The following is a 21,570-nucleotide window of genomic DNA, read 5'->3' on the forward strand; positions in this document are numbered from 1 at the left end:
CTGCAAAATCAGATGGTACACCCATCACAAAATATCGAGCCCGATTGTTTTTCTTCCTATTTAATTTTACTCAAAATAATAATACTCTATACCTGATGTTATATTATTCTATAGAATTTAGTGTCTCTTTTTCTGTGATTCAATGTTATTAAATCCAAAAGACATCAGCTGCCAATGGTCTAATGTTATTACATCGGGATCGATAGTCAAAGTAACAAAGTAAAAGCAACATGGAGGCCACATTTGGATCTACCGAGTTTTGGAGAAACGGCCCTCAGCCGGGTGCATTGTACAAATTTCCAGGACATGTAAACACAACACAGGCATCACAGATCGGAGCAGCAAAAAGAACATTGTAAATACTAAAACTATGTAGTGGTTTTGTAATTTTATATCAGTAGTGCCGAAACCATGATTTTTGCTGATTCATTTTCAGTCATCATAGTCTTACAAAAAGCATCTCATACAAAAGACGTTATTTTTTCTTTTTGAGCAAGTACAACATGTTCTATGTTAATTATGCCCTAATAGTTAATCATAAATTAACATGTAAACGGTATGACCGTTGGACCGAGCGCAGATTTAACCATGTTAACACAGTGCAGTTTGATTTTTATAGAACAAGATTTATTGAAACGCACACAGTAGGATCCGCCTGATTAAATCATCAGCCAAAGTTTAACTAAACGTCTCGTGCCCAGTCTACATTATAAGTTATATTTTATAAAGTCATGTTTCAGACGTAAAACGTACACGTTTTGTCTTCGGAGATGGCCGAAGAGAGTTACGTTATTCCAAACTTTTTTTTATTTCTTCTTTCATTGTTTATCAATTTAATTCATATAAATGCCGCGGTAATATAATTGAATACTTTATTCAGTATCTAAAAGATCACTTCCTTAATTGATGTTTTTATTTTCCATCTGATAATTTGATAAAACATACATAGAGCTAGTCGTGTTTTTTGATTGAAGCACTATTGAAACTTATCTGGTGCCCTCTTTTACTTCTTTTAATTCAAATTACCTCCTATTGAAACACTGTAACATTTTAATCGAGTTTAGGGGCAATAAACATCGATAAGCACCGGTCAATCAATAATTGAACTAACTTTTTAAAAACAAAATGGCTGCCAATATGGCAGCGCCAAGGGCAATCGCAACTTCTCGGGCCTTTCTGGCAGGCTCGGAAAAACACCTCGAATGTATTAACATTACCGGATGTTAGAATTTTATACAAAATGGAGTCGCTTCCCATTGAAATAAGTATCGGCTAGACAGCCTTATTAGTCGCTTATGTGTTATATTTTTGGGGATGTCATTTACTTTTATGAAGTCTAGCTTACATCTCAACAGATCGTAAATGTGTTGTATTTATATCAAGTATTATAAAAAAGAGGTTGTCATGGACTCCTAGGTAATACATTCGAGGTGTTTTTCCGAGCGCCCAGGGCTGGAAGAATTTTTTTTTTGCCTTAGTACCCCTGATTCAACTTTCATTTTTCATTGATTTTCTTATATATACTTGTAACCATTAATCCTCCCTTCACAGTTTAAGCTAAATTATGTATGTACCAATTTTCTCTATTTACTATTTGTAAAAATCAATTTTGACAACTATAAGATTCAAGAAAATGGATATTTATGGTGTCTACCTTCAGCCTTAAAATATTGGTTATGTCAGGTGGATATTTGGCCAAGTACTAAAAGATCAAATCAAGGTCAAGGGAAAAGGTCAAGATCATTTTTTGAGTTTAGATATTAAATTAACAGTTAGTATTCATTTTTGTTATGAAATACAATCTCATTCATACAGAAAGGCTTGAGAGTTTTAACTTATATGCAGCTTTAAAAGGTTGGTTATGTCAGATAGATTTGTACTTTATATCTTTATATCTTTTCAGAGCACCTACAGTGACGGGTACGTCTGTACTTGGCCTGTGTTTTGATGGAGGGGTCATTATAGCAGCTGACATGCTGGGATCATATGGTGCCCTGGCTCGCTACAGGAATCTCTCGCGTGTGATGAAAGTCAATGATTCAGCAGCCATTGGTATAAGTGGAGACTATGCAGATTATCAGTTCATGAAATCTGTCATTGAGCAGAGAGTGTGAGTATAGACCCATAGCAGTAAATGAGCTGAGAGTGTGAGTATAGACCAGTACCAGTGATTGAGCTGAGAGTGTGAGTATAGACCAGTACCAGTGATTGAGCTGAGAGTGTGAGTATAGACCAGTACCAGTGATTGAGCTGAGAGTGTGAGTATAGACCAGTACCAGTGATTGAGCTGAGAGTGTGAGTATAAACCAGTACCAGTGATTGAGCTGAGAGTGTGAGTATAGACCAGTACCAGTGATTGAGCTGAGAGTGTGAGTATAAACCAGTACCAGTGATTGAGCTGAGAGTGTGAGTATAAACCAGTACCAGTGATTGAGCTGAGAGTGTGAGTATAAACCAGTACCAGTGATTGAGCTGAGAGTGTGAGTATAGACCAGTACCAGTGATTGAGCTGAGAGTGTGAGTATAGACCAGTAGCAATGATTGAGCTGAGAGTGTGAGTATAGAACCATACCTATGATTGAGCTGAGAGTGTGAGTATAGACCAGTTACCCATTGCTATCTCTGATTGTTACTGGGTAATGGTTCTGTAGTGTCAGTCGGTTGATCACATCTCAAACACTTCAGTAAGCTGTGTACATTGCATGTGTTACACCAGTATCAGAAAGGGGGAACATTAATAGTGAAATGTGTAATACTGTGGAATCATTTAAATTCTTGGGGGCCAATTTTTGTGGATTGTGAATTTTTTGCTTATTCGTGGGGATGTAATTTCGTGGATGTGCCAGTTTTCAGTTTCAGTAACAAAGATAACTCTTTCTAAATTTGCTTTCATTAAGGATGTAAATTCGTGGGGAAGGTCTTCCCACGAATACCACGAAAATTGAGCCACCACGAATTCTAATGATTCTACAGTATACCAACTCTAAGTGTTACTTAATGAATTTTTGGTAAAAGTTTGTATAACTAAAGAGAGCCCCTGTGCATTTAGCAGACAAAAAGAGTACATGGTTAGGATAATAAAACATTTAAAATGGGGAATCAAAGGCCCCAGCTAGAGTAAATACATAATTCTGTGTTGACAGATACATGTAGCATCTAAACTGAAAACATGATGGCAATTAGCAAAAAGATTGGCTTAGAAGCCTCTACTATAATTGGAAGTGCATGACAGCAGTTCTGATGAAGGGATGGAACTCTACAGTGGAAAACACATTTCCCCTCAAATCCCAGACAAGTTCATGATTGGATATCTGATGATGCTGAGTTCATTATTATACATGTAATGACTGAGTAAGGAAGTCTCTACCAGAATTAGGAAATAAAAGTACATGCCCCTTAATTGGCTAAGAAATTTGTAAGACACTTTAATGATCTTGTATTATAATATGTTCTTATGTTTATAGCATTATAAAGATATTAAAGTTGAAAAAAAAAACATTGATGAAATTAATTATGATTTGAAACACACTAGCATATGTAGAAAACAATATGTTTGAATACAAGAACAACTTACAGGAAACTATAAATGAGCTTCATTGAAGTACTTGTATAGGTATACATTTATAAATCTTTTCCAGTCAGCTTTGTAAAATTCATGTCTTGATCAATATATTAAGGCTGATGATCAGCTTGTCTAGTACATAGATGTTTATAGACACCTCCTAAATGAGGTCAAATATTTAATAGTTATTTTTTTTTTCAGTATAGACGAGGAGTGTTTAAATGATGGTTTTCAATACACACCTAAGAGTCTGTTTTCTTGGATGACAAGGGTTCTGTACAACAGAAGGTCCAACTTTAATCCTTTATGGAACACATTTATTGTGGGAGGAGTGCAAGATGGAGAACCGTAAGTACATGTAAACAGTTCCAATTGCATCTAATATTTTAAGTAGATATCATTGAATAGTAAACCGAAAATTGTCTAATTAAGAAATAAAGTATGAGTTTTGAACGTGAATGTTGCAGAATAACCTCCAAGGTCGAGAAATGTTTTGTTTTGAAATTTAAAAGCAGAGGCTTTTATGTGAAATTGACATGGTTTTAAAACTTTTCACAGTTTGAAGTTGTACTTTCATGATCAGTGCGAGACAAAAGGTATTTCTGATCTGATAATTTACTGATGACGTTCGTGGTATATTGGAGAATAATGTCCGTGCAATCTCTTTGATCTCAGCAATAACTGTAGTAGAATGAGATATGAAACTTTTTATTAGCTAGCATAATCAATAAGCACAATAGCTGTTTCTTTTGTAAACTTTCAGAATTGTTAAAATAGAGTTTGATTTTTAAAAAAATTGTGAAGATATGGTGGGTGTTTTATAATTATTTTAAAACGTACTCCATTGCAACAGAAATGTCAATACATGTATTTAAAAAAGGAATTGTCTAGAAAGAAATCAATTTATAATGTTACAGCGCAAGCATCCTTGATAGTGTAAATTCTAGATTGTTCAAACTATGACCACTTTCCTCTTACTTCTTATCACTTAAGGTGGCTCACTATACCATGAAATATTTTCTCAAATCAGCAGAAAATTACTTGATTATGATAGATATCATAATGGATAAGAAGTATTTAAGGTAAATCAGTGGTTAATGAATCATGCTTGCATGAGACTATCAAAAAGTAACTAATGTTCAAATTAAATGCCTTGATTGTTACTTCTCTAAGCTCTTTAAAGTTTGCAATTCAGCAATTTAAAGCTTTTTCTTTAATGTAATCAAAGAATTATTTCGGGAGTAAATGTGATGATCATTAATTTTAATTTTTAATTAATTTGAAATCAGTTTGTTTTCCATTATACCTTATTTAGACTATGAGAAAAATATGGAGCACACACCCACTCTATTAAAGAAAATGCCTTAAAGTTCTAAAAATTGACACTATTTGCAGGTTTTGATACGTATACGCCTGATTGAGTCAACACATATTTCAACTACTGGACATATTTATAGGTTTAAAATCAATGATATGTTAAATATATGTTTTTTTAAAATGATTTTAAAAAAAAAGATATAAGATTTATTGATATTTTAATTTTCAGTAGCTTGTCCGATCGTGTATGGGAATTTAACACGCCTTATCCACCCATCTTCTTTATTAATCTCTAGTTTTCATCCCTTCTAGTCTGCAAAATAATACTAGTAAACTGTCCCAACAATTGTAAGTCCTTAGGAGGAGGGGTGAAATATTATAGCCTCCTGTTTTTTTATGATTATTAGAGAATGTATTCCCTTTTCCCTCAACTCTAAAAAAAATGAGATGTGATGATGTATATATTGCTCTCATAATTTGTTGTCCTGGCGTGAAGAGACAATTATATAGTGTTTATCCTCATGTTGTCTTCTTTCATCCAGGTTCCTAGGTTATATTGATAAGATTGGAGTGGCCTACAATGACTCCATCATTGCCTCAGGATATGGAGCCTATATTGCAGCAGTAAGTAAATCTTGTGATTGATCATGCAGGAGTCGTGCATACCAAGACAGAAATTTAAAAAAAACTGTAACAGTGAGTATGTGTCCTGTATCATGCTCCCATGCAGTATCATTGAGATTCAGTTTTTTGGCCTGTCATCAACTTTTGGTCATTTTTATAAATAGAAAATTTGATAAAAATCAGAATCTTACTTTCAATAACAAATGAGATTTATTTACCAGTAAATATGTTTTTTAGCCTATTGACACTTAACAAATTTTTTCTTTACTGTAGCCTCTGTTACGTGATGCCTTTGAGGCCAATCCAAAAATGTCTCTGGCGGAGGCTGAGAAGAAGATAGACGAATGTATGAAGGTCTTATACTACAGGGATGCCAGGTCCCTGAATAAGGTAATGTATGAACCCTTTCTTAGTTACAGAGGTGTTTGACATGTCAACTCTCTTGATAAGAAGGCAAGCAGAAACTAATTTTTTAGATCACCTGAGTCACTTGAGGAAACTGTTCCTGTTCATTGTTATCAGCAATAATGTGTCATCAGTTTTCTGTCAGTAAATTATTCTGGGAAAGAGCAACCTTAATTATTCCTTTTGGCTGAAATATTGTAAAGTTACTTTTACCTTCTTAGGCCTTAATTTTGGGTAAATTGTGAAAACTTTTTAGAGATATGTAGTAACAACCAAAATGAGGCTTCTACCAAAATTGTGAAATGGCTCCTGAATTAGGGTTCTGGTTTTAAAGGAGCACGGTCAAGATTTTTTTTTTGGTCAGCATTTATGAAAACGATTCTTTTGATTTCAGAACTTGATGATAGAATTCAATAGCTACAGAACTTACTACCAAATAAACATGATTGGAATATATATGGTGCCTTTTTACTCATTTGAGTTACTTAGGTGACCTATTGCTATCTGTTTTCATCTGTCATTGTGTGCCGTGCATTGTGCATGAACATTTGAATTTTTATATCTTCTTGTCTAAAACTAGCAGGAGTAGCTTGACTAAACTTGGTGTGTTCTCACCGTAGAGGAAAATTTAAGACCACTGGCCACCCCTCAGGCCCATAAAATTTTGGATAAAAACTGTAAAAATTGATGCAAATTTTTTAAACTTCTTCTCTATTACTGGATTTTCAACATAGAAACTTAGCATTTGGTTATGATGAGCAGGAATGCCTCTACCAACATTGTGAAATTCATGGCCCCTGACTCAGGTGTTCAGAACCTGAGGCAGGGCTTATATGGCCATATAGTAAACATGTATTAAATGTTAGAGTTTTCTCTTCTCAATTCCAATATATATTTGAAAAAAAATTATGTATGATAATGATGTACATGAAGGTTTCTACCTAAATTGTGAAATTTATTGCCCCTGGATCAATGGCCATATACAGCAGGGGGAGATAAACTAAATGCATGATTATGATGTCCAAAAAGTTATCTAAATTGTGAAATTCATGACCTCTGGGTCAGGGAATCAGGCCTTTTTGTAAGGCCAGAATAGCCACCTTGTGAAAATGTATAATATTTTATATTATGTACTTTCACAGTCCTGGGAGATAAACAAAATGCATTGTAATAATGTCCAGAATGCCCTTTTCTTAAATTGTGAAGATTATTGCCTGTGGGACAGGGTTCAGGTTTTTTATAAAAGGGGGGTTGTGTGTGACAAATAGAGACATATAGTGAACATATATTTTTTTGGTCACTTGAGTCCTTCAAGTAACCTATTGCTGTTGGTCTATGGTACTCAGGTGACTGTCAAGACCCGTGGGCCTCTTGTTTGTTTTGCTCTACACTATAATTCTTATGTAAACTCTGAAAATATATTTTTTTCTCTATTGTAGTATGAAGTGGCCATAGTAACAAAAGATGGCACCATGATAAAGTCCCCCATTGTATCAGAGACTAACTGGGAGGTAGCCCACATGATTAAGTAAGTTTTCCGTGTCTCTGGTTGTAATCAGCAAAGACTGTTACTATACATGTAGCTCATAAACACATGTATCTATATTTGTCTTGTTATTCAGCTGCTTGAATATCGCTACAAAGAAATGCTTTTTTATTTAATTATTTTGTCCCTTTTTCTTTTCTTTTGTAAATTGTATTAGTTTTGATACAGTTGTTGGCTAAAATGTAAAGCTCTTTTTGTTTAAAATTCTCAATACAATGCATGACAAGTTGATACAGTGTAAAGTTACTTTGATATGCCTAACTATTTATTGCAGATGCTTGAAATTTTAACACACTATTTGTTTAGGCATGCCATATCGTGGGATATATTTTTGTACCAAGCGGATGTCAACTTCCTGTAAAATGATGACTATTTATTTTTAGCCTTAATTTTCGAACAAATTTTCATCAAAGATTTCTCAGCAACCATTTATCGCAGATGCTTGAAATTTTAACAAACTATTTGTTTAGGCATGCCATATTGTAGGATCTATTTTTGTACCAATTGGATGCCAGTTTCCTGTTAAATGTCAACTTTGCTTATTTTGCATATTCACATCAGAGTGGGGTATCACTAGTGAGCATTTGCTCACATATATCTTGTTTATCAACACTATACTATAAAAACTATTGATACATGATGTCTGCTTTTGTTCTTTGTGATGAAGGGCTGTAATATTTAGACAATTGGAAAATAGACTGGGGTATTGGGTTCCTATTTTTACTTTCTTAATACTCTCCATGCAATATTTATTCAATCTGTACATAAGGCAAAAAAAGGTCTCTCTATTCCCTAATGATTCCAGTCGTATAGGAAGAATATGCTACATATATCATACTTACTTTGAATTGTTTACAGAATTATAAGTTGCAGTTCTGCTTTCATTAGTGATTTATTACATTTAGAAGGCCTTAGTTCTATTTTTTCTGATGAATGTTGAGTGCTGCCTTATCAGATTTATTGCTCTCTCTCTCTCTCTCTCTCTCTCTCTCTCTCTCTCTCTCTCTCTCTCTCTCTCTCAAAATTCTTCAATTTTGTAGTGAGAGCACGCGGTCGAGATAAATATTTAGCAAATCTAAATGGTTAAGAGCAATTAATATTTTTAATGTACAAATGCACTATTTATTTTATGCTTACACTAAATGGTTTTTTTTTCAGGGGCTATGAATAACACTGAAGAGGTGGGCTGTGACAGTGAAACTGTTGTGTATCAAGTTGTGTACACTTATCATGTACTCATAGACCATGTGATAAATATCATCTGATTCAATATTCCATCCTAGAAAAGTATCATTTGATCTGAAATAGAATAAAGATAAAATCACAAGGAAGTTTTAGTGTTCTGTTTTTTCCTCTCCTTCTGATACTGATAGATTGGGTCTAAGGACTTGACGGAAGGAGGAAGAGTTGCCTGAGTTAGAAAACCTCTTTACATGTAACACTTCATGTACGAATAGCATAGAAGTGGATTAGCTTATCAGTACAAGTATCTGTGTTTTTCCTTGAAATAAACCAGATAACTTTGTGAAAGCAATTCTGTACCAGCCAGTGACCGACCTAAGGTCCTCTATGTGTTACAGATTATATCAGATTATATGTACATGAACACCTCATCTATTGATAAGAGCATACTCTCATTTTAGAATTTAATTTGCTCTTTTATTTTGAGGAAAGTCAAATGTCATCATATTTGAGATTTCCTAATATGACCTTGACCTTTAATGTGCATAAATTATATGATTGTATATGATTTCTTTGGTTAGATACAAATCAATTTCTACTTGGTGTTATAATGAACTATTTGTTCGAAAAAACAATATTTATATTATAAATACACAAGTGTTAAGTACCAGTGTAGGACAACACGTACGGTGTATCAGTTTACATGAGTGTGTTGTTGCTAGTTCCTCATAGTGTGTTGTTATTTTCTAGTATTCTACATGTACTACATCAGATTTCATTTGGAAATTAATGAATGGATTTAAAGGAAAAGAAGATACCAGATTTTCTTGCACTACCATAAAAGTAACGTTAAATCAAACATATGCGTACATGTACATGAAATACATTAAAGACGCTCCCCCAAAATCCCAATATGGAGCATACAGTAAATATAGCAGAGTGTTCCTGATCATATTAACAACGGATGGTGGTTTACATCAGACAGTTAAATTATTCAAAATTGAGTTCAGAAAATACAGTACTGTATATTGTTGGACCTTATCGTACATTCGTTTCTACAACTTTTTACTCGAACCGCATTGTTATGAAGTCTCGTAAGAGCTTCATTTGTATTCTGCAATCTATCGCAATGAGAAGAGCCATCTCAAAGCGCGAACATATTCGATTCTTAGTATAAAAAAAAGGGGGGGGGGGGGGGTACTTTGCATACTTTCACATGGACAGCTTGTATGTTTACTGGTGAATTATAACCTGTTGACTGTGTGTGTGTATGTCGTATAACATATCTAAGTAGACAGATCAAACACTCAGTGCATGAGACAATGGACCGACTTGTACTATTTGATGCTTCTGATCTTGGTTAAGACCTTCACCCTCGCCTTTAGTTTGAAGTTTTTCCCATTCATCATATATCAAAGACGAAAGATTAAAAAAAGGATAAAACAAATAATATATGTTTTTATTTTTTTTTTAATTATATTTTCGCATTTACTTTTTAGTTTTCTATGGAAACGAAGAAAATTAATGAAATACTCGATTGATGTTAATGTATATAATTTACATATTGCAAAAGTAGATTACCCTCCCCCCTCCCCCCACGCATATTCGTATATTCATATCAGACAAACTTGGAGTAAAATACGAAGGACGATTTGTGAAACATAGAAGTTAGACTATTATATTTGACTATAGCATTAGGGGACAAGGAAGTCGGCATTTTGAAAGAACTGGCCACTCCACTTATTGGACAATATTTAAACTTATAATGAACCATTGAAGAAACATTAAAAGTTTTAAGATATGATGCACACTATTCCTACCTCACTCCAAGGATTAAGAGTGGAGATCGGCAAAGGTGCGTTTACACGTACTGATGTTTTAATACACCCCCCCCCCTTAACACACTTTTGTTACACCTTACATAAATCTGCATAGATTGTTTGAAACCAGTTTTTCGTGGACTTCAGTCGTTTTTGGGCCGAATTCTCCTCTAGTGTTTCTGTATTTATTGACTTTCGCTAAAAGCAGACAGAGGCCATATATAACGTTGACAGAGAGAGCTCTCTACCGTAAGTGCGAGCAGTATACATAGCAAAATGCCAGAAATCAGAATCCCATATATCAATCGCCATTTAAATCCGATATTAAATAGTCTTCTCTCTGTATTTCGAGACATTTCGCTCTCTGCTTTGGACAGGCTCTGTCTCTAGAGTTGTCCGGTATGGCGACAGTCGCGGCTCCAATACTTCTCTCCGTCCTCTTGATCGGGGCAGTGTACGCCAATCCAGAAAACTCGCAGGCACGGAAGTCTTTTAAGGGGTACGTTTATGCTGTAACCAAAACACACTTTACACCTGAAAATATGATTGCATTCTTTTTTGTTTTATCGTAACTCTGTAAATCATGTGTGCAACTGGAAGTAATGTAGTTTTTGATAACAATAAGATTCGTTTTGTAGTTATGAAGTCCTTTCTGTGCGGGCTGAGAATGAGATGCAGATAGAGTACCTAAATTTGCTGCAGCAAGGACCGGAGGTAGGTGTGCATTACTCTCGGATACCTCGGTACTTCCGGTTACAGACATTTCAGATACACTCAAATTTAACCATGTTTAATTTTTTCAGATTGATTTTTTCCAAATCCCCTCCCTGGTACAAAGAACTGATATATTGGTTCCTCCCACTAAGTTAAAGGAGATCAAAAAGTCGCTCAGAAAGATGAGGATGCCCTATGAGGTCATCAATCAGGACATTGAGACGTAAGGCAAACTTAACTACTATAACCCCAGGATTTAAAAAAAAGTGTTTTATCTTATATATAAAGATGCGACTTGGTGTGTCCGTTTTAGATATAAAGTATGTTTAATGATATTAAAAGTTTCTAATGGTTTAATTGTCCACATTTCAATATTAGAACCATTGAAAGAGAGCGCCAACAAATAAGAGGAAAAGCCGCAAACGACATATGGACCAATTATCTCATGTGGGAGAATGTAAGATGATTCGCTAATAGTAACTGTGTTCCTTTATAATGTATCATACAATATAAAGTACCAAATATTTTTACACTTTTGATTTGCAATAATATAGTAAATACCCGTACTTTTTTGCAAAGAAGATAGTTCTGTGTCGTAATAGTAACTGTGAGCTGACATTTTGTCTGATTATCTTATTTTTGGGGTTTTTTTTTCAGTTTGAACTTTGGCTACAAGAAAGAAGTCAAAGCTACTCAAATATGATACAGTTAAAAAGCATTGGGAAATCCCGGGAGGGCAAAGACATCTGGCAGGTCAAGGTCTGTGGTTTTGGTTTTCTGATATGTTCTACTTGTACGTACGGTTCTATCTTAATTACTAAGAAGAAATATTCAGTTTTATCAAAGTTCTGATTAATATTTCATCACAGGTTGCTGCCAACGTGAACGATGCCAAGAAGCCGGCCATGTACGTGGAGTGTCTGGCCCACGCCCGAGAATGGATCACGGGGTCGGTGTGTCTCGGCTCCATCGACATCGTGAGTATCTGGCAGAACCAAGAAAGTCTGTTAGTTAAGTTAGGAGGAATATGATATTGCACTGATCGTGACAACTGCTTGTTTCTGTCTACAGTTGACGACTAACTACGGAAAGAGCGGTTCTCTGGGAGATCAGGCCACGCTAATGCTGAACAAGTTTGACTGGTACTTTATCCCTATGATGAATCCTGACGGATACAACTTCACCAAAGTTAACGTAAGCTGGCGTTTGTCAAACTGAGAATTAACATTACTTTTTTTTAATTGTTAAGTTAGGTATTTAAGCTAATTATCAATCTCTTTTCACAGCGACTTTGGCGAAAAAACAGAAAGTCGAATGTCGTCTCGAGCTGTCCGGGTGTGGATCTCAACAGGAACTTTGCAGCCGACTGGGGCGGTAAGTACTTATATTTAATAAAATTTTAAAATAACAGACTATAAAAAATTTGTATGAGCAACAGATAGTCAATCATGATCTGTGTGTGTTTTCCTAGGAGCGGGATCTTCGAGCAACTGGTGCTCCGACACATACCGAGGAGACAGCGCGAATTCCGAACCTGAGGCGCAGGCTGTGATCGCCGCCGTGGCGGAGGCTGGTGACGTCAGATCCTACCTGTCCATCCACTCCTACTCCCAGCTCCTACTGGTGCCGCACGCCTACGCCGCTATAAAGGCCCCGGATTACAATGAACTGGTAAACTTTCCTTCTGTTGAACCATTATACAGTATACTTCAATAGAAACGTTTTTATGAAATGATGAGCTCGAGGCTTTAGTCAATATAATTTCAGTAGCAAATAATTTTTTTTTTGTTTTAGAAAAATGTCGGCGATATTGCAATGCTAGCATTGAGACAGGTCAACGGGGTCAATTTTCAAGTCGGCCACGGTCCAGAAATTCTCTGTAAGTTACATGTACTTTAAATCTGTAGCACTTAAAAACTAAAACCCCTTTTATTTTTATATCATTATTTATATTGTGTGCACTGTTGAGAAAATAAATTGTCAGAACCACACGATGACAATGTTAAATTAATTCATTTTACAGATGCCGCATCTGGAGGTGCCTTTGACTACTTCAAGTTGAACGGTGTCAAATATAGTTACGTGTACGAGTTACGTCCCTCCAGTGGTTCCGGAACTGACGGATTCATACTTCCGGCCTCACAGATAGACCCCAGCATCTGGGAGACGTTTGCCTCGTTTTTCAGTTTTGCCGATCAAATACCCGCGTAATTCATATTTATCTTAAATCAGCGGAAAATTGACAAAAGGACAACTTAAACTGTTTAGATTAGTAAATCATGTTATACAAAGAAATAAAGACATAAAACTTTTCCTCTTTTTATCTACGTTCAACCCGAGGTTCTTTTATATTCTTATTGGCATTACCAACATTTTTAGGTCACCCGAGTCACTCAGATGACCTATTGCAGTTGGTCTTCGTCCGTCATCGTGCGTTAACAACTTTACATTTTTAAAGGGGCATGGTCACGATTTTGGTCGAATTCAATTTTACTATTTTTATTATTTACAATGCTTAAGAGATGTATTTCTAATGATCAAGTGAAATTTGAGAGTCGGTCGTGGAGTTATGAGCAAGATACAAAGCTATATAACCAAGGCTCGTGCCCTATTTTTGTTTACATAGGTCCAATATACCAGTAAAAAACTTTTTTAAAGCTGATTTGTCTATCTTCTTATTCATTTTAAGCATAAATAAACGTTCTAACGTTTAACACATTCATTTTAGGTCTAAATTTAGAATTTTTGCTTTAACATTCAATATGTAAACAAAGGCTTTGTTTACATTGCAAAGAATTGCAAGCTCTGTAACTCGCTTAAATCTCAACAAATGATACTCAAATTTTGGTTGCCTATTGAAGATGCCTTACTGAAGCATTGTAAACATTCAAATCGGAAAAATAATTCTGACCAAAATCGTGACCATGCCCCTTAAAATTCTTCTTGAAAACTACAAAGCCAGTTGTTACCATTTTTGATGTGAAGTATTTCTATGGTTAGAAGAATCTACTGTAAATTGTGAAATTCATAGGTCTACCACCTCCGGGGCGCCACGGGCGGGTCCAAATATGCCCAAAAAAAGCGAAATTTTCAAAAATCTTTTTCTCTACTCCCACAGGAAAAAACTGAATGCATGGTTATGATGTCCATAAAGTTCTTTACCAAAATTATGGCCCCTTGGTCCTTTTGGTAAAAAGAGGTAATTATAAGCGACCTAGTTTATTATAGATCATCAATGATGAATAATATTTGCTTACTTTAAGCAGAATTTTAAGATATTCGAGATGAATTCGTTCTACAACATCACCTTTATGAAATCCCCATTTTTCAATACACTGCCGATATGTACGTATGTATTAAATAAAGATAATCCTGTAACATAATTAAAATACACATTTTGCATTGATTTCAAAAGCTTAAACATACATTTTCTCCCTTGAAAGGCCAATAAGATCTGCGTTTTAAGAAATAACCTGTGTTTGAGTGTGAGACCAAGATTATTAAATTGATTGACAATTTCAACTTCTTCGTCATTTTAAGACCAGTTTACATTTTTGTATATTGAACATATTTTCAACATAGGATTATTAGAATACTTAGTCACGTTTCCTTTATCTTTTCTGTAAATTATTATTTGCAACAGTGTATGCATTGCGAGCTTGTAAATAGGACAGGCTAGTGTAGACACTTTTGATGTTGTAATAACTTTTACTTATTCTCAATAGCCATTTAATATAGACAACAATAGAATTTTCTTCCCATTTCTGACAATACCCGCTGTCACAAGGAAGTAAATCGCGCGCTGATTCACCACTCAGACATGTAGTGAGGCTCCTCGCCGTGTCATTGTTTGACTGGGACGTCATTCTTAAAATGTTTAAATCTCCGTGTTTACCTTTTGTGGAGGCGCTCTGTTTTGGTTCACTTACTTGATAGGGAATGATATTTACTTCCTTCTTCAGACATGGCTGTGCTGACATGGCTAGGGTTTGTTTTCTTTTTAGGATTTTCGCACTGCTACGGTAGGTTTTCTTCTTTTTCCTTCTAGTAATACTTAAAGCACTCACTGACAGACGCTTGAATTATTAATGTATAGGTTAAAAGAAATTTGGTAATCTAACCAAAGTTATCAATCATTATGACTTTTCTACATGATGTATATGTAGGAAATGCATGTACAGGTGCTTACATCAGTGTGCTATATAATTACAATGTACCTATTTCCCACCTTCCGGGAAAACAGGGGACAATTATATAGTCTTTCTTTGATATCCGTTGTGTGTCATTTTCTCGTACCTTGGTTTCGATCACAAACTACGGTCGCCGTAGCTCGACTAAAATGAGATCGAACTCAGTCTTACCAAAATGAAACAGTGGTGCTACCAGCGGAGAGACTCTGGACAAAGTAGTTTTAAGATAGAGAAGGGAAGCAAAACCTTCATGTTTTATAAATCAGCACAACAATATAATTTAGTCCTTCCTTTTAATTAAATATATGTTTTCAAAGTGCGTTGATATCGTCGATATTAAGGCACTTTGAAAAAAAAAATGTTCAGGGTTTAGTGAATATAGTTGATAGTTTCATATACAATAAATGATTGTTTAAACCTTGTTTAGCTTAATGTGATATATTTAAAAAAGACCCCATTGCATTCTCAGCTAATTTTTGAAACACTTTCTAGATGAGAATATTTTTCTTTTCTCATAAGACAATATGGACAATTTACACAGAAAGAAAAATTCGGGAGGTTTGAATTATCCAAATATGACATAAACTTCATCGCTTAGCAACTGCATTTTCCTTTTTTGAGTATGCAGCAAATTAACTTCTTAGAACCACTTTAACAGGAGCTTGGACTTTGGGTAGTTGTGTCAAACAGCATTGTGACGTAGGCCTGTCTATTTTATTGTAGGCCACTCAGTCATGGGCCTTTGAAATCAACAAGATTTGTCTGGCTTTTGAGCTAAGGCTACACAATCGGTGTATATTTCGCTTGAAACCAGCATCATTTTAACTTGTTTTGACGCAAGAAATAGATAGTTACATCCTACTGAAAGTCCAAGGCCTTGTTAAAATGGTTCTATCTAGTATATTGGGCTACATTTGTATGCCCTAACGGATATGATTTATAGATATGAATAATGGAGATCAATGTATAATATATTTCAACTGGCTTATTGCAAGTATGATGTGGAAATGAATACACACATAATGTTTTGTACGAATATATAAATAGTACCTTTTTTAGAGGGTAACTGTTGAAATTGACACCCCGAGAAAACCATTGTCAACCGACGCGAAGCGTTAACAGTTTCAACAGTCACCCTCCCAAACAGGCCTTATTTATTTTATTAAACTGAATGTTCTATTCTTAAAGAAAATTTTATTGCTTTTATGTAAAAATGAAGTGAATTCTATGGCGAACCGCATGCGCATTATTTACGCGCATGTAACAGTATATAAAAAGTGCCTGTTTGGGAGGGTAACAGTTGAAATTGACACCCCGAGGAAACCATTGTCAACCGACGCGAAGCGGAGGTTGACAATGGTTTTCGAGGGGTGCCAATTTCAACTGTTATCCTCCCCAACAGGCACTAATAATTTTATTATACGGAATGTCTTAATTTTAGAGAATTTTTTACCACTTTTATATAGAAAAGACATGAATTCTACGGCGAACCGTACACGCATGATTTACGCGCATGTAACAATTCGTTGTGTTACCCGTTGCTAAGTGTGTTGATAACGCTGAGTGTAATAGTAAATATTATTAACTGCGTCTTAACCAATCAGATTTCAGTATTTAACATGAAAGTATAATAAAACGAATTGTTATACTTTCATGTTAAATACTGAAATCTGATTGGTTAAGACGCAGTTCATAATCCGTTCTATTACCCTCAGCGTTAGCAACGCACTTAGCAACGGGTAACATTATATAAATAGTGCCTGTTTGGGAGGGTAACAGTTGAAATTGACACCCCGAGAAAACCATTGTCAACCGACGCGAAGTGGAGGTTGACAATGGTTTTCGAGGGGTGTGAACTGTCAATTTCAACTGTTATCCTCCCAAACAGGCACTATTTATTTTATTATACTGAATGTCTTAATTTTGAAGAAAACTTTACTGCTTTCAACGTGAATTCTACAGCGAACCGTACGCGCATAATTTTCGCGCATGTAACAATTTGTAATGTTACCCGTTGCTAAGTGCGTTGCTAACGCTGAGGGTAATAGAACGGATTATGAACTGCGTCTTAACGAATCAGATTTCAGTATTTAACATGTAAGTATATACATGCGAGTATAGGAATGTTACATTCATCGGTTTACGTAGTAAAATAAGTTGAACCCCTGGCTTATCCGGTGGACATAACATCTACATAGTCATACAGTCCATCACTAAGTCACCGGGTAAAGCGCTAATACACATAGACAGTCTTTATGTATATTGGGTATATTATTGTTTTGAAAAGAATAACAAATGTCAAAGTTTAGCTATTAGAAGTTGAAAAAGCTCATTTTCTTTAGTATTTTTAGCATTGTCAGAACTGCACAGTGTGTCGTAAAATACTCTTTGAATTAGTTTTTATCGATAAAATTGATTCGGGTAAATTTTCAAGTCTACAATACATTTTACATTCTACAAAAGCTTGCTTGTAAAATTCTGCAAAGTTATTAATTATACCATAGTCTTTGGCAACCGTCTCATTTGTATTCATCAGATATTCGATATCAATTTTTGTAGCATTACAGAAACTGTTAAAAAATGTTTAATATTGTGTTCTGTACCGAGTAAACGTGGAATCTACATAGCCTTTAGGGCCGTAAATTCAGATAATATATCTACAAGGCCTATTCCTCCCTCATATACCTCGCCTATGATTGTATTTCTTTTGATCCTATCTGTTTAATTCCACAATTGACAGCTTTTCTCTTGTTTTATTGTAATATGTTCAACGGTGCTATTATTGTGCCGAGCGCTTGGAGTTGTATCAATATAATAGTAATTGTTTATCAGTCAACTAACTGATAGTTTGATTATTATCAAATAACATCAAGAAACTTCGAATCTTTGAGAGAGAGAGAGAGAGAGAGAGAGAGAGAGAGAGAGAGAGAGAGAGAGAGAGAGAGAGAGAGAGAGAGATATCTAAGTTAAAGAGGCTTACAAAATACATATACATAGACTTGCTTCCACCTAAAACCGTTCTTTCCTTTCGGAGATAATTGATCAGTCTGTGAAATGTAATTTGGTCAAAAGAACTGTATTTATCGTGTCTATATGCAGCTACATAAATATTAAGTTTGAACACGTTTTCAAAGCATATAACATGGAAAACCTTTATTTAAAGATTACATTTTCAACTATCTACAATATAATAGTAATTGTTTACTGCCTGTCATTTCCTAAACTATATCTTAAAACAAAACTAATTTATTTATATGAATTAGCATTAGACTTATACACTTATTACCTTTTCCCCAGAAAATCTTGCTAGAACTTCTTCAGCATATATCTCACAGAGCACCACTCGCAGTGGTCAGTATGCGAGCAGGGCAAATGATGGCAATACGCAGACTACAGAAAGGTATTGTGCCCATACTACTACTAGACAAACAACTGCATGGCTTCAAGTGGATCTTTCTGGAGTGAAAAGAATAAAAAATATAAAGATTTTTTACAGAAAAGAAGGTAAAATAAAAATTAACATTTTTTTTAGGTGAATTAAATTTTTTATTTCTCCAATATGTATGTGACAAATGACTACATTATATTTAACAATCTAACGTTTTGAGGTGTTCGTATCTAGTCATTTCCACAATCTGAATAAATTGAATACAAATATATTATACTATTTAATACAAATTAATTATATATAATTACATCCACCAAGTATTATTTCCTCTATTTCTTACTGAAAATTGTTGTTACTGTAAACCAATTTTTATTCGCGGAGACTTTATTTCGCGATCAACTGCCGATAAACTGGTTCGCGACGACTAATGTTTGCGATCAAGCCTTATCCAGACCTGTATTTTAATTTTAAAAAAAACTATAGACAAAGGATTGGTTTGCGGCGAGAAAAATCTGCGACGACAAGGCTCTCGCTAACCTCGCGAAAATTTCTCACACGCGAATAAAAGTTGGTTTACAGTAATTCATAGCTCTATAGAAATAGCCAGACTGAAATCTACACGCCCCGTTTATTGATTGGTCGGAATCTACATCGACTGAAACTAACAAGAAATTGACAGGACTAAAATTGACACGCCCTGTTTATCGATTGGTCGAAGATTGGTCGATGTCAGACTCAAAGTCTCACAGGAGATAAATATGGCTGTTTCTTTTAGCTAATTAACGATATTTAGTGAATTTTACTAACTTTTCATTATCAATTTATTAATTAGTTAAAATAAAGATGTTAATATAAATAATAAAATGCTTTCTTTAATGATTCATGCTGGTTATGAAGGTAGCGATCATTTCAGAAAAAAATTACATAACCTGCGTTATTTTTCCTGCAATGTCGCTACCTTCATATCCCGAATGAATCCCCAAAGAAAGCATTTTATTGTTTGAATTAAGCAAGTTGTGTGTTATTTACTAGCGATATATACTGATTTTACTTTTAGAGTAAAATGTTCTGTTCGGGCAATCAAATGCCTATATTTTTGACATATCAGCAACTAGCAACTATCACATTCATACCCAATCGGAACGCAGTATAAAACCAATCAGATCAAACCACTAATCAAAGCAGTTTGTAGTTATTGTACGACTCTCGAAAGTCTCTCTGGGTTTAGTTGATCATGGATGAGATTTGAAAAATACCGTATTATTATAACAATAAATTAATGCGAATTTTATTGTCATTTAATTTAAGATAATATTACTAATTATAGGTTTGCTACTGACTGTTTACAGAAATGTGTGGGGTCGGTAAAGTCCATAGAAGGCGAGGCGGACCCCACACATTTCTGTAAACAGCCAGTAACAAATCTAATAGCGAGCTCAGTTCGCCAGCGCGCAGCGTCGGCGCGAAGCGTCGGCGCGAAGCGAGCTCTACCGGCAAGGCGTGTGTGAATAGAAAATTCAGACTCCGCGCATTGATGAAGTTGTTCGGTCATTTTTTTTCTTTGATACGTCGATCAAAATAAAAATTATTATCTTCATTTCTTAAATCACGTGACGCGATTCATTCAATGACGTCGAAACATTTTGGTCCGAGGCAAAACAACGTGGTTTAATTTGACCCTTTCAGTTTCAAAGTAAAATTCGCAGAAAAGATTACCTTGTTGTTTCCTAGTTTAGAGGTGCTTGTAGTCGAACATAAAATTTAGACGAGCTTTTCAGAGATGTATAGTAGTATTATATTTCTTCACCGATATTGCACATATTCGATAAGGTCCAATATGTGGCCCTCTTTTTCTGCTTATCTCTTAAAACAACATTGTGCAACTATCAGTTTTTCATGTCCTGGACAACAAGACTCATTGAGTTTATTTAATTATCTTATATCTGTGAACCTTTCACTCAGCTTACTTATGTCATCACCTGTCAATTTATACTCATTGTTTAGATTCTTATATTTAAGAAATAAACAACGTTATTTAGTGAACATGGCGTTATATTTGCATTTCCATTGTTCTTTCCCACTGTAAGCCCATACGGAGGAGCTGCAATTATTTCTCTATAATCGCAATTGCTCTGTCAGAATACTATGACGTCATAAAGGTGTAACGTTAAATATACTTTTCCATGACGTTATAGATTTAAACCACTATACGATACATCATGTGTTTTTCTCAAACTCCATTAAAATTGACGTATTTACATGTAATATTAAAACATGTTCTTGATAACATTTTAAAGTAATTACTGTTATAACATATCATTGATTCTGTTAACAAATCTATGTGAATTAAAAAGATACATTACAGTCTGAATGTTTACTTTTGATGTAATAGCTAAATGTCAAGGTCTAGGCTAATACAGGGTATTTGCGAGTGGTAAAATGCAAATATAAGTAATAAACAACGATTATTTAGTGAACATGGCGTTATGAATAGCAACTGCTCTGCTGGCATATTTTCCATGATGCGCTAGCGCGCATCATGGAATATGCCAACAGAGCAGTTGCTATTCATAACGCCATGTTCACTAAATAACGTTGTTTATTTCTTAAATGAATAGCAATTGCTCTGTTAGCATATTCCATGATGCGCGCTAGCCGTATCCATTGTTCTTTCCCACTGTAAGTCTATACGGAGGAACTGCAATTATTTTTCTATAATCGCAATTGCTCTGTCTGTATACCATGACGTCATAAAGGTGTGACGTTATATACTTTACCATGACGTTATATATTTAAACCACTATACGATACATCATGTGTTT

General features: G+C 34.9%; 3 protein-coding genes across 4 annotated transcripts in view; all 3 read left to right on the forward strand.

Annotated features, from left to right (window-relative positions):
* The first annotated feature begins 193 nt into the window (after positions 1-193).
* On the forward strand, positions 194-8,716 carry LOC105320967 (proteasome subunit beta type-4). The gene is made up of 7 exons (XM_011419121.4): positions 194-355; positions 1,904-2,110; positions 3,764-3,910; positions 5,422-5,503; positions 5,777-5,893; positions 7,348-7,436; positions 8,613-8,716. Exons 1-7 carry the CDS (start codon positions 231-233, stop codon positions 8,623-8,625), a joined length of 780 nt encoding a protein of 259 aa, XP_011417423.2. The 5' UTR covers positions 194-230; the 3' UTR covers positions 8,626-8,716.
* Positions 8,717-10,795: 2,079 nt separating this feature from the next.
* LOC105320968 (carboxypeptidase A2-like) lies at positions 10,796-13,483 on the forward strand. Its single transcript, XM_066068646.1, has 11 exons — positions 10,796-10,955; positions 11,095-11,170; positions 11,260-11,393; positions 11,549-11,627; positions 11,828-11,929; positions 12,040-12,147; positions 12,242-12,364; positions 12,457-12,544; positions 12,642-12,841; positions 12,965-13,049; positions 13,194-13,483. The coding sequence occupies exons 1-11, from the start codon at positions 10,858-10,860 to the stop codon at positions 13,379-13,381; spliced, it is 1,281 nt and encodes a 426-aa protein (XP_065924718.1). The 5' UTR covers positions 10,796-10,857; the 3' UTR covers positions 13,382-13,483.
* Positions 13,484-15,088: 1,605 nt separating this feature from the next.
* Positions 15,089-21,570, forward strand: part of LOC105339402 (receptor-type tyrosine-protein phosphatase alpha) — a 102,067-nt gene continuing 95,585 nt past the window's right edge. The window contains exons 1-2 of one of the 2 annotated variants that reach the window (XM_066068662.1): positions 15,089-15,192; positions 18,658-18,864. In XM_066068662.1, the coding sequence (XP_065924734.1) occupies positions 15,135-15,192; positions 18,658-18,864 (265 nt within the window). In that variant the 5' untranslated portion in view covers positions 15,089-15,134. The remainder of the gene's footprint in view (positions 15,193-18,657; positions 18,865-21,570) is intronic. The other variant, XM_066068665.1, reaches the window with a different exon arrangement.

Source organism: Magallana gigas, chromosome 1 (genome assembly GCF_963853765.1).
Source record: "Magallana gigas chromosome 1, xbMagGiga1.1, whole genome shotgun sequence".
NCBI classification, from domain to species: domain Eukaryota; kingdom Metazoa; phylum Mollusca; class Bivalvia; order Ostreida; family Ostreidae; genus Magallana; species Magallana gigas.

What these genes read in the sequence shown, in the direction of transcription:
- LOC105320967 (XM_011419121.4), top strand. Translation starts at nt 231, where the DNA reads ATGGAGGCCACATTTGGATCTACCGAGTTTTGGAGAAACGGCCCTCAG. An exon ending in ATGGAGCCTATATTGCAGCA is followed by an intron (nt 5,504 to 5,776) that starts GTAAGTAAATCT and finishes TCTTTACTGTAG; the next exon opens with CCTCTGTTACGTGATGCCTT. An exon ending in ATGCCAGGTCCCTGAATAAG is followed by an intron (nt 5,894 to 7,347) that starts GTAATGTATGAA and finishes TCTCTATTGTAG; the next exon opens with TATGAAGTGGCCATAGTAAC.
- LOC105320968 (XM_066068646.1), top strand. Translation starts at nt 10,858, where the DNA reads ATGGCGACAGTCGCGGCTCCAATACTTCTCTCCGTCCTCTTGATCGGG. An exon ending in AAGACATCTGGCAGGTCAAG is followed by an intron (nt 11,930 to 12,039) that starts GTCTGTGGTTTT and finishes ATTTCATCACAG; the next exon opens with GTTGCTGCCAACGTGAACGA. An exon ending in GTCTCGGCTCCATCGACATC is followed by an intron (nt 12,148 to 12,241) that starts GTGAGTATCTGG and finishes TTCTGTCTACAG; the next exon opens with TTGACGACTAACTACGGAAA.